The 13,576-nt window shown below is 39.6% G+C and overlaps 1 protein-coding gene across 1 annotated transcript; it reads left to right on the plus strand.

Moving 5' to 3' along the window:
- Positions 1-1,507: 1,507 nt before the first annotated feature.
- Positions 1,508-2,005, plus strand: LOC141587985 (uncharacterized). Its single transcript, XM_074409445.1, has one exon. It carries the CDS (start codon positions 1,508-1,510, stop codon positions 2,003-2,005), a length of 498 nt encoding a protein of 165 aa, XP_074265546.1.
- Positions 2,006-13,576: the final 11,571 nt, after the last annotated feature.

Here is a 13,576-nt window from a genome sequence, read left to right on the forward strand (position 1 = left end):
AAATAAACCAGTCAATCGAATTTAGTTTCTTGCCTGAATTCAACGTAAAAAGAGTGTTCTAGTTGAATATCGGGAAGAATGAGAAGAAAAAAAACACCAAAATTTGTGTTTGTGTAGCTGCATTTATTGTGGTTTTAAGCCAAATACAATGTTTTATCACATGGGTTCATGAAAATTCAATTATTTGACTTTTTTTGTATGGGGGTGAACTCTATGGTTCATGAATTGTTTATTGAATTAATAATAAACCCTCTAAAAAATCGACAAAATTGTTTATGTTCTTAAACCATTGTTGTTTACTTACTTATTCCTTTGTGGGTTTGTTTTGTTCCATGATTTTAACTTGAACCACTTCTTCACCCTCAAACTTACCATTTTCGTTCCCCTTGCCCAGCAATCATTCACTAACCAGTCACTTCAATGCGCGGTCGAGGCCAAACTTCTTGAATCACGGCTTGTCCTTGCAAGCAGTCCAGTACGACACCACCATTCACAGCAAATCAGGCTGTCATTTGACCTATAATCAAGCACTAGGCAACCACCACGACAACAGCCTAGTCTCTCATCACCTTCGTCTCACAAGCAGCAACACCGACGCGGTGCTAAACCTGATACCAGTGAGCACCATGAGCTGGCCTCTTCATCTTGATGTGATTGCTGTGTTAAAGCTTTTGAAAATCAGTAATGGGGATTTCAATAATTGAAACTTTGATTGAATTGGGGGAAAAATTAGGGTTAGACTAGTTATTTTGGTGATGGTGTGGGTTTTTTGTAATTTGGGAAATTTGCGTAAATCGTCACTTAACAAGTCGGAAAGTAAGAAAAACGTGGCTTGGGACAAAAATACGGTGGTGATTGGGGAGCATACGATAAAGTTTAGGGGTTATTTGTAAAAACGTAAATACGTGGTGGACTGGTGGTAATTTGTAAAAAAACAAGGTGGTTATTCGTAATTTATTTATTTTTATTTTTTTTTACTTTTGATTATAACCTCTACTTCCGGGTCTAGGGTTTTCGTCCAATTTTTCTTAGATTCTTCTTTTTTCTCGAGGTTTTTTTTCACGATTTTGATCGCGAGATTGGTCTCTTTGTTTGTATGGTGTTTCAATGAAGCGAACGATACAAGTAAACTAGTTTGGATGCCCGTGCATTGTAATGGGGTAATTAATTTCGTAATAAAAAAAATGGTTATAAGGTCTTAATATTTACATCTTATGTCTAATCATTTATTTAGATATGGTCAAAACATCTTATTTACGAGACGCAAAAGATGTTGGGTTGATACCTAAATTCCAAGGATGCTTCATATTTATAATCATAAGACCACCACGTCTTATGTTAATCTTTCGATTGGATAATTGTATTATTTTTATATAATCCTACATTATTTTTCAATGTATGATATATAACATATACTAAGAAGTACACAATTAGTGTGAGCTATGGTTATAATTGGATTAGAAATAAGGAGTAGAAAGTACGGTGGGCTAAACTGGTTTGGAATACCATGGCCCTCCCTAAGCATAGATTCATGATCTGGTTAATGTTCAGGAATGCTCTAAACTTGAAAGATAAATTCTGCGGGATTGGAGTATGCTCTGATGACAAGTGTTGTGTGTGTGATGCAGACAAAGAGACTATCAATCATCTTTTTCTGCAGTGCAGGTACAGTCTGTTAATACTCCAAGGTATTTGTACGTGGCTCCATATTCCTATACCTACTGGGAATGGCATTATTTTAATTGGTCGAAGGAACTGGGCACCAGTTCAGAAAAGTATCTGCCTTGCTGTTGTAATGGCTTTCTATTATAATGTATGGCAGCAACGTAATCTGGCCAGACTGGAAGGCAAATTGTTGAGTCCCAGGATCTTGATAGCACAAATACAACAGTTATTTAGAAGTAGGATTCAACAGGTTAACTTGGATAATGTGATTGTAAGAGTATCCAATGTGATTGTAAGAGATAGAATATGGCTTAACTTGTTACTTACTATCATTATTTAAATGTATTGGAAATCTCGCTAGATTGTAATAGTTTTTGAGCTTAATGAGAATGCTTACATTCTACCAAAAAAAAAAAAAAAGAAGTACACAATTTTATATATGTACAAATTATATGAAATATACTCATATACGCTAATGATAGCATTTTTAACACGAATTAAATTATTTTATTTTCATAATTTTCTTAATGATATTCTTTTGCTAAATGAAATGTAAAAGTTTTTATATAAAAATTAGAAACATCAATTGAATATAATATAGGAAATAAATATTACAATAATTAAAAAATTCTCCACTTTTACATGAAAAAATATTATTTATGATACTTTCCTAAATTAAATTTTAGGATCACCCCACCTTATGATAATTTTCTGATGCGGGACAATTCAACTAGTTATATGTAGAATATTTACCACAATTACATTATTTTTCAATGTGGGACCCTTGGAAGAGGCGCAACACATGCTGCGTCATTTCCCCATAGGTTTTCTCCTCAGCAAGAAGGATATCTACGTTTTATTATGGAATTTCGGTAGATATACACTTCCTTATTCCATAAAACACAATATACGAAAGATATTTACTTAAAAAAATTAATTTAAATTCGTAATACATATCCAGAGAATTCTAGAACATTGCGGAATATTCCGACTCGGCATTAAAACGGTTTTTAGAAAATGAAGCGGTTTTTGACCCGGACTCCAAATGAACTCTAATTACTGTCAAAACGACCGTACCGACGCGTAGATGACGACCAAGGGGCTGACTCGAGTGTTTGAGCTATCACTTGTTGATGAACTTATGGACTATCATAAAATCGTTCCGCGTATCAAACATGCGGCTCAATTATCACTGGGTGGTGTAGATACCTCATTTCTGCACCTCCCGCAAACCACCCAGTGATGATTGGACCGCATGTTTGGTACGCGGAACGATTTGTGACAATTCGTAAGATTATCGTCAAGTGATTGCTCAAATATTAATATCTACCTCTTAGTTGTCATCTACGTCCCGATACGGTCGTTTTGTGATAATTAGAGTACATTTGAGTCGGCCTAAAACCGTCTTCATTTTCTGATAACCGTTAAATCCCGAGTCAGAATGTTCTGGAATGTTCCGGATATTTCTATTCCATATTTCACAATCTTTATCTTCTGGTAAACAATTTCCCGTAATATTCACATAAGATATTAAGGAAAACCGAATTATTCCGTCCTATCATAACTTAAACACGGAAATCTTTCTTCCGCAGGAGGAAACCACTTGGGAACAGACGCGGCCCAGTCTGCGCCTCTTCCAAGAGACGCAGTGGCTGCTGCGCCTCTTCCCAGGCCCTTTTCTGCGTATTTCTCGTATCTTTTTCATATCTTTCCAAGATTCACTTCCAAAGAGTCTCCGAAACCCTAATTCCTTCACGTGATTAGTATAAATAGGAGCCTTCGCTCCTCATATTTCTCACGCGAGTGTCCGCCCTTCTCTTCTCCCTTTTCATTCTAGACCTTTGTTCTTACTTTTTGGCGTCTATGTGCTTGAACATTCGACCACGTAAGCTCGGATCCTTCTGAGTACCAGCCTCGTTTGCATGACCGACCAATTTGACCAACTCCACATCAATCAACTTAATTAATCTAATCGTTTTCCTCTTACGAGGGCACTTTCTTTGCATTCGCGTCGAGCATCACTAATCGATATCTTAATCCTTCTCGTTTCGTCAACATGTAAGTCTGAGGGTGTATAATCTCTCTTTTATTTATTGTATTTCAATTATTGTATTCACAATTGTAAGGTTTATGTCGAAAATACCTCATTAAAACCGATTTCTAAAACCACGGTTCAAAACCTTTTTTTACGGATTTTCAGTAGACAAACGTCGAGAAAGGACGCAGCAAGAATCGCTGCGCCTCTTGAAGGAGCGCGATTCTGCTTTGCGCTTCTTCGTGAGGGCCGCCAGATTCTCGCTTCCTTTCTTCTTCCTTCGTCCTCTGTAATTCGTCTTGTTTTATTCGTCTTTGTTTCGTTTGTTTGTTAATTCTTTGTTATAATAGCATAATAATCTCATATGTATATCATTAATCATCATTCATTAGCATATAATTCGTCATAAATCCGACTTAAATCCCAATAATCTCATATTTGCAGGTTTTCGTCATTAAATTCAACCCGGATTTTAGAGGTTCGATTTGCCCATATTGAATCTCTGGAATTCATCGTTGATATATTTGCATCTGTTTATCATTGTCGCCATCATATGTTAGTCATTAATCCATCGTAATTAGCCTAATTAATTTGATTTGTTAATTTGTTAATAATCCTCATTATTTTGTAATTAATGCGTTTGCATCCGTCTCATCCATGTTTTATTGCTTTTACGACCTTTAATCACATGTAATTAATCCATTAAATCACTTCCATCCGAGTATCTATCATAATTAATCATTTAAATTCACCAATTAATATTAACGATTTGCAGTTCCGGCTTCACAGCCAGAACTCACCCTTGGAACAGACGCAGCAACTGCTGCGCCTCTTCCAAAGGGCGCATTCCTGCTGCGCCTGTTCCAGGTTGAGTTCTGTATCTGAACTCCATTGTTGCTTGACCTAGTTTAATTAGCTTACGTATAATTGACTATTAATCGTATTATCGCCTACTGATTCATTCGTTAATTCATTCTTTTATTCTTTTTCTCAAATTATCCGTTTTAAAGGTATTTTCGACATAAATCGCCTATTCCATTGTAATTATTGTAATTTTTATTATTGCAATTTTGTTTATTATGTTTATCATATTTCTTGTATCATTTGTATGTTTTCACATGTAATTGAATATTAAATCCCTAATTCGACCTAATTGTATGTTAAATTAATTGTTCACCGACTTAGTATTAATTCTCACATGTTAGGATTAAAACTTGGATGTTGCATCGCATGCATATAGCCGACGATATATCAAGTATAAACGATGTCCCTAATCATTAGTAGAGGCCGCTATCGAGGCGGGCGGGATTAGGTGTTCGATCAAAAGAGCTTCCTAATACGTACCCTCACCCCTTACTCCAGATATCTGTGACACCCGTGTTCATTGGCATCCACGAGAGTCATTCTAGACATAGAATGCTAAGGGTAACGATTGCTTAGTGTTCATGTCACTACTTTGTGTCTTGACATGACACGAGGTATTCGAACGGTTCCAATTTCCCATAAAAATTGGTGGCGACTCCATACAAAAATGCAAACGCTTGTTTCTCTTTCCTCCCAAGCGCCCCCGTGGGCCCCCGCTGTCCACAGTTTGGCGACTCCGCTGAGATAATACACTTACGTGTAGCAAGGGTGAAACTTGAACAAGGTTAGGGAGTAGTTTGTACAAGACAATTGTCGGTTTTCATAACTCAGTCTTCCTAGACCGTTTTATTCGGCCTTCCTAGGCCCAACCCAACCCATTCGACCAATCGTCCCGTCTAAACGGTCTTAATTCTTATTTGGGCCTAAGGATGGATAGCGATTGACGTCATCCATACCATGATGCTTACTCTTGTTTGTCTCAAGGGCCTTCACTACTTGAGGAAATGGACTAGGAATCGGCCTTACTCTTATTTGGTACGAGCCTCTCCACAGACTTCGGGTTTGATGGTTCGGTATGGCAACCCACCCTTTAAACCAAGACCCTTTTAAATGCACTCAGCATCCCGTTATAATGCTTGTATAAATGTTTGTACCTTACGTGATCACCATTTCTAAACAAAACCATGACGATTTTTCAAAAATCAAAATCCTTTTCTTAACCAAAATTTCGAAATAGGCCTTCAATTAGCGCAAAATCCAGTCAAAACTCTGTCCGTTTGTCGTGTCAAAATTCGGGCCACAAGCCCATTTTAAAACCTCACTTCGAGTCCACTCCTACAACTACACTATAGTTGACTAGGACACACATTTTCAAAAACCTTGTCTCTCTTCAAAACTCACTCAACACAAGTGGCACACACCCACTTCACGAGTCAAAAATTTCTTCTTTTAGCAAGTGTGTTAGAATGGTCGATCGTGTTTTTATTCGTCGCCGATCTCTTATCCAGTTTTCAAGATGCCTGGATCCAGCGAAACAAACCTCCACCAACTTCAAGATGGTAATGATCGAATCCTAGCCGCGCTAGCCCAAATGCAAGTTACCCAAGACCAAGTCTATGACCACCTTGAGCTCATCGAGGGTCGTATCTATGCCGTAGAGGGAAGGTTGCCCCCTCATGAAAGTGAAGTAATAGGTGACTCCGATAATGAATCCAAGGATGAAAATCCTCTCATGGGGATGACTGTAGCTGAGTAAAGACTCCAATACTTAGAGGAGCAATTGATGTACCTTAAGGGGGATGACATTTATAGGGAGAACAATCGCAAGTATAAGGCCGTCAATTCCAAATTGCCAACTAACTTCAATATGACGGATATCCCTAAATTCAAGGGACACGAGAACCCTTTGAACCACATCCGTGCCTTCAAAGATTATATGTCTATCAAAGGCATCAAACCCGAGATGTTCTTAAGGATCTTTCCTTCATCTCTTGACACCATCCCGAAACAATGGTTCTACTCCTTAGATCACAAGAAGGTCGCTACTTGGGAAGATTCCGCAATCGAGTTTTCTAAACAATATGCGGATAATGCCGAGATCCAAGTAAACATGCGTACTCTAGAGGTTCTTACCCAAAATGACAAAGAAGGATTCACCGACTTCCTAAGTAGGTGGAGGAAGACTAGTACCCAATTAGTTGAACGCCCGGATGAGGCTACCCTTGTGGAGAAGTTTGTGGATAATCTCAAACCCATCTATGCCAATCATTTGAGGTACCAAAACATCAAAACGTTTAAGGACTTTACCGTACTAGGGACAAGGATCGAAGATGACATCCGTAAAGGACTCTTGTCCAAAACGGTAGGTCGAGGATACCAAGGCTCAACGAGTCGTTCATACGGCTCTACTAGCAAGACCGACGAAGTTAACCTTCTCGAGCCATCCAAGAAAAGTACCCCACCAAGGAAATTCACAAATCTTGGGGACACTTACTCCAACGCTCTAAAAAGGTTAATGAAGCAAGGTAAACTCTAACCCATTGGACCTACTCCCGAACCCGAAAAGAAGTCCAAATTCTGGGACGAGAACTCGTACTGTGAATACCATAGGGGCAAGGGGCATGACACAGAAAAGTGCTACAAGTTGAAAAACGTGCTTCAAGACATGATTGGGTCACACCTTATTTCTCCAATAATCCTCTTGGAGTTCTAGTGATTACAAGTGATGAATCTACCTTAGATTGCTCACACCTTATTTCTCCAATCGAAAATGAAGTCTACGCAATCGAGAATGAAAGGTTCTACTCTACTATCTCCCCTACCATTGCCGACTTCATCATATGGGCAAGGAGTGTAGATGGGCAAGTTTGGGAACTAGAAAATATGGTGACAACTTTACACGATCCCAACGCAACACCCAAAGAACATGTGCCACTAATCTTCTCTCAAAATGCTACTATGCAAGAAGTAGTCACCGTGGTTGATAAACTAGTTGACCAAATCATACGACTGGAAGATGAAATCATGAGAATGAGAGAGCTAACTGCAATCAATGGAGTTTGGGCCGACGATGATGAGGACGAGTATCTCATTGAAAACTCCCTAGTCAAAGAAATAGTCCAAAATGGTGAAGACCAAGATGTAGATCACCTAACTCGTTCGGGTCGTCCATATCAAAGCACTACTCAAAACGGTCCAACCAACGTTGTCACACCAAATGATAACGAAGAGGACTCCACTGACCATTTGCTCAAGCAATTACAGAAGACGAAGGCTGATCTTTCCAATTAGTAGCAAGCTCATTCTCACATCGCCAAGCTTTACTGCAGGCTTTGGCCAAATTAAATGTAGCACATAACTCGACACCCGAAGATGTAGTCAACTTGGTCTTCCAAGAATCACCAAAGCTAAGTAATCCTATTACTTTCTCAGACGAAGATTTGCCACCTTTTGGCGCCAGTCACAATTTAGCTCTTTACATCACTGTCATTTGTCTAAAGAAGAATGTGCCAATGACCTTGGTAGATGATGGCTCCGCGGTCAACGTCATACCCCTCAAAACGGCATACAAGCTAGGCATGAAAGAGTCGGATTGGACCCCTACCAATCAAGGTGTGCGTGCATATGTCGGTACACGACGAAAGGTGGTAGGACTTGTTAACCTAACCATAGCCACAGGGCCAATTGAACGAAAGGTTAACTTCCAAATAGTGGACATTGAAGCTTCATTCAACATACTTCTGGGAAGGCCGTGGATTCACGCTTCCAAAGCGGTAGCATCCACCCTTCATCAAAAGATCAAGATCCCACTAAATGGCAAAGTAGTGACGATCACTTCGTCACCCATCAAGGCAATAATCGAAAAGCAGTCGAACAATCAAGTCCTTGCAGACTGATACCCGTCGTTGTGAGTACCAAAGATAAAATTTATAATTTCCTATTAAGACTAACCTAGGCTAGTGGCAACAGGGTCGAACCACAAGGAGGCAGCTGTAAATTCTAGTTGATTTATATCTAGTCTAAGGTAACAATTGTGGGGGTTGAGTTGAGATGGTCTATAGCTAACAGTAAATAAAGACAATAACTAAAAAGATGGATTAAACAGATAAAGAAGGGGGTACTAGGATGATCGGTTCATTATAGCTTCGGCGGCAGCAAACTAAGTCGGTCTGAGTCAACACAGGTGAGTCGGGAAATAAAGAGGTCCTCTCGGTCCACTCTTAACAAATAGCATCTTTCGATCTCGCTATAGGTCCCTAATATCACTAATACTAACTCTCGTTCTGAAAAGTGACTAAAGGTCTAAACTATACCTATCTTTCGATGTTAGCACAGTTTAGTCGATTCAATTGATGGTCTAATAACTTCCCTTATCTTTCGATCTATTGGGTCAGTCACAAAATAGGTATCTAACTGGTCGCATGCATTCGATTCGTTAAATACAACAATTGAAATCAATTAAAACGAATTAAAGCTCACAAGGTCAGTCGATCGACCGGGTAAGGTGGTCGATCGACCAACACGCGGGTTCAGGCCATGTCTAATCTAATGCCGCCTATGCTACAATTCGCCTACATCCTAGCACAAACTATTTAGCTACTCATGGCAATGATGAAAACTATAACAACATTAAAGATTAAGACTAAGGAATTCATGCTTGAATTGACGATATAAAGAAATTGCATAAGATGATAATTACGGCTTTCGGGAAACTAACTAGCAGATCTATCTCTATGAATGCAATCAAGATGAACTGAAATAAAAGTAAATTGAAATAGGGCAGAGTAATACCAAGATTGCAGAGGAACGATTAAGAACAAGAACAAAATTCCGATGCTCACAATATTCCAAACCCTAATTAGTAAACTAAAACTAAATCTAATTTCTGATAATAAAGCTTGAGTAAAAACTGATATCCCTAAACTGAAAGTTTGTGTTACGTTATATAGCAAATAAGCGTAACAATTATTCCAAAACCTAAACTTCACGGGCTTCAAGATTCACGGTCTTTTAATTCACGTCTGAAATAGCAATCTGGTCGATCGACTGATAGGACTAGTCGATCGACTGCTTGGCAGTGAACAATAGCTTTTGGAACCCGATAGGTGGTCGATCGACTGATTGGACTGGTCGATCGACTGCTTGAGCTGCTACTTGACTTCTATAGACTCGTGGATTTGTCTTTTGGGCCTTGAAATGCGCACCAAGCTCGTTCCTTCAGCAAAAACTCCTCGTCACATGCAATGCAAGATACTCGGGGACGGATTTAGCTTGATTTCCGCTGGATTCTTCACATTTCTGCAATAATGTACAAAATACGGAAGTAGACGGAAATAGGGAGAAATGCAGCATAAACTACACGAATGAGCTCTGAAATGCGTGTAAAAAGGGATGTAAAACATCATATAAAAGACACGCATCAAACTTCCCCAAACCAAACCCTTTCTTGTCCCCAAGCAAGAACAAGACTCGATCTAATAACCTAATGGAACGAGTTCAATCTCAGAGCGAAATGCAAACTGTTAAGCCTAAATCAATTTAATGCACAATCAACAATCAATTAGTAAATGAATCATGCAAACGAGTTATGAAGCCGTCAAAGACATGCTGAACCATCAACTGTAGAGACTTATCAAATTGGACTCTCACGGGTCGCTCAAATCACTCAATAAGTACAGGTGAATGTAAGATAGAAGGAATTAATTTTGTAGTGACTCTCACCTAACTACGACCTATGAAGACATGCCAGCAATAAAATATGAAAGAAATCTCTATGACCGTACATATGCATTCCAACCAAACAGATGACCAATGACACATGCCGAGGTATATATGGGATATGTGAGGTATGGGTAAGAAGAGGCAAAACATTTTATGGTAAAGAGGAGGTACAGGTGATCAAGCTAGTACCAAAACGGAACCAAGTGGCAACATCCAACTTCTTGCTCATAAACAAACGAAACGATGCTATATCAAGCACAAAACTCACAATCTCCAGAATATTAAATCAATAAACTCCCCATAAGATATAAATGAATCATGGGAGCAAAAATCGCCAAAAGATAAGGATTGAATTATGCGAATTGACTTTTTCTTTTTCTCTTTCTTTCGAACTTCAGTCGATCGACTATATTGGCCAGTCGATCGACGGATATGAACAGTACAGAACTCTTTTTTTTCTTCTTTTTCGAATCTTTTTTTTTTCTTTTTTTCTATTTCTTTCTTTCTCTCCTTTATTTCATCTTCCCAACATAATCTCAAATAAAGCATATGCCACCAAAAACGAGTAACAACCCCAAGAACACAGACTACTAGCTTGACAAAGGACAGGCTAAATGTAGGATGTAGTAAATGGGACAAAAAAGAATATTTTTGGCAGTGTGGAGTTTATGGGCAAAATTGAGAAAAGGAAACCTCTACCACATGTGTCAACAAACCACAAACCGAATGCATACAAGTATTAAGTAGATTAAATTCATATTTATGCAAATTAAGGAAACATATCTCATAAGGAGTACTACTCACATCCTAGATAAACTGGTCATGAATGACACCAGTTATGGGCTCTAAATCTCAGAAAGTATAAGTAGTTTGCCAATTATTAAAGTCAAGTCTCAAGCCCAGCAAGTAATGTAACGGAAACTCGTAGGTATGCATTTATACGATTCTACTAATAACATGTTAATCTAGCAAGGCTCAGGCAAAACAGATGTAAATGCAAAATCATCATGGAAATACTACCGTTCCGACTCGACCTATATGCTTAAATAAATGTGCATTTTATGGGAATTTTTTGAAATTTTTCAATTTTTTTTTGGAATTTTGTATATATAAGAGAAATGAAATGAAACAATGCAAAACAAAATTAAACGTGAATGCAAGCAAATGATATGCGACGCAAAACCCTTCCCCAAACCAAATCGCACAATGTCCCCATTGTGCAAAATCATATAGTGAAGAAAAGAGAAACGGGAAATTTGCGAGAAATTAAATAAAAATATGACATGAAGTAAACGCAAGGAACTCACAAGACTTTAAGCGCAGCAAAGGAAACCTCCCCAAACCAGCGTGAGCTAGGAGGTTTCAGTAGCCAGCAGTGCTACCAATAATTACCTGAAAAGACAAACAAAACCACGCATAAAACCGAGAAAAACAATAATGAAGCGGTAAAATTGTGCACAAATAAGAGAATAAGTAATATGACGGAAAGTAAAGCGGAGTAGAAAACTCCCTTAGGTCCGCATATCGACCAAACACAGCAGGGGAGAGGTCGTGATCAGGTACAGCAGTGTCTACGGTCGATCGACCTATAGGGGCAGTCGATCGACTAGATGAACAGGAACAGAAGCTCCTGGAAAGCGCAACTCAGTCGATCGACCATGATGGCCGGTCGATCGATCAAAATCTTCTTTGACTCCTTATTTCTTCGTATTTGCTCAATGATTTGAGCTAACAAGCTCTAAATACCCGCAAGTACACAATAATACGCGCCCAAAATTGCGCAAAACCCAGAATAAAGCCTAAAGTGCTTAAAAATTCTAAACAAACAAAAGAAAATGCGAAGTTTTCGCGCACACAAAAGCAATAAAAATTGTTCGAAAGCAATAAAATGTTTGTAAAGCTTTTGATCAACTAGTAGTTGATCAAGAAAGGCCAAGGTATGGCCCACTTCGTCGGCTTCTGGCTACTAGAGGTAACCTCAATGGTGCTCATCTTATCAGCTGCACCCTTCTCAGCTTCAACAGTCGGAGAGCTCAATGGATCAACTTCGTCATCTCCCCAATCAAGGACTCCCTTGGAATCGTCAGAATCCAAATCAGCCCATCTCACCTTGGCTGGCTCATCTTCCACTTCCTCGTCACTCCCATAGCTTAGGCATCCAAGGCCTCCTCTTTGAATGATAGGCTTTGTCGCAGCTAGAGTGACTGGCAGCTCATCCTTCCCCAAACCAGCTCCTGCAATGTCTAAAACAACAGATTCTTCCTCCTTTTTGCTCCCATGATGGGGCGGAGGGGTTAGCACAGGAGTAGTAATAGAGACAGGCAATTCAGGAAGCACAAAGTACGATTTCTTTTCAGAAACCGTATTACAAGTAACAGGCCACATGGGGTCCTTCTTTTTAGCAGGTTGGGCAAAAATAATAGAATGTTTCCCAACTTTGAAGGTCAAAGTTCAGAGCCCACGTCAATAATCGCACAACAACGGTGTGCGTAAAAACGGCCTTCCTAGGATGATCGGTATATGGGCATCCTCGGGCATGTCAAGGACAACAAAGTCAACGGGGAAGAAAAACTTCCCTATTTGGACGGGTATGTCCTCTAGGACTCCTATAGGCTCGGCCGCAGATCGATCGACCATCCGAACTGTCATGTACGTGATAGCAAACCGGGTCAACTTAAGCTTCCTAGCTAGACTCAAGGGCATGACGCTTATGCTAGCCCCTAAATCACACAAAGCCTTCTCAATTGAGAAGGTACCTATGTTGCAAGGAAGAAAAACCGCCGGGTCCTCTAACTTAAGGGGTGCGGTGTGAGAGAGATAAGAGCAAGACTCCTTAGTAAGTGCGACGTGTGCACTGTTTCAAGTGACCACTTTTCGGACAAAAGTTGTTTCATAAATTTAGTATAAGCGGGCACTTGGTTTACTAACTCGAGAAAAGGAACCTGCACATTCAGACTACGTATAACTTTTTCAAATTTCTTTGAAAGATACATTCCTTGGTCGGCACTAGCCTCTCGGGTAAGGGGTCTGTAAGAAGTACCTTGGCCCTCTCCTCCAAATCACGCGCACCGGCATCCTTGGACTTAGGCTGAAAGTCCGTCACCTTCTCTTTGTTGAAGCTAGACCCCTCCTCGGACCATCTCAAATGAGAACCATTGACCGTCATTGGGTCGAACTTGGACCGGATCGACCCATCAAAGACTCGGGTCCGGTCCTAATGTCTTTGGATCGTGGTACCCGAAACAAGTGGTCTCGCAGATTATTTGGCATTAAAGGACGAAATTCCTCAAG

Source organism: Silene latifolia, chromosome 6, assembly GCF_048544455.1.
Source record: "Silene latifolia isolate original U9 population chromosome 6, ASM4854445v1, whole genome shotgun sequence".
Taxonomy (NCBI): Eukaryota; Viridiplantae; Streptophyta; class Magnoliopsida; order Caryophyllales; family Caryophyllaceae; genus Silene; species Silene latifolia.

Coding starts and splice junctions, on each gene's coding strand:
- LOC141587985 (XM_074409445.1), top strand. CDS start 1,508: ATGGCCCTCCCTAAGCATAGATTCATGATCTGGTTAATGTTCAGGAAT.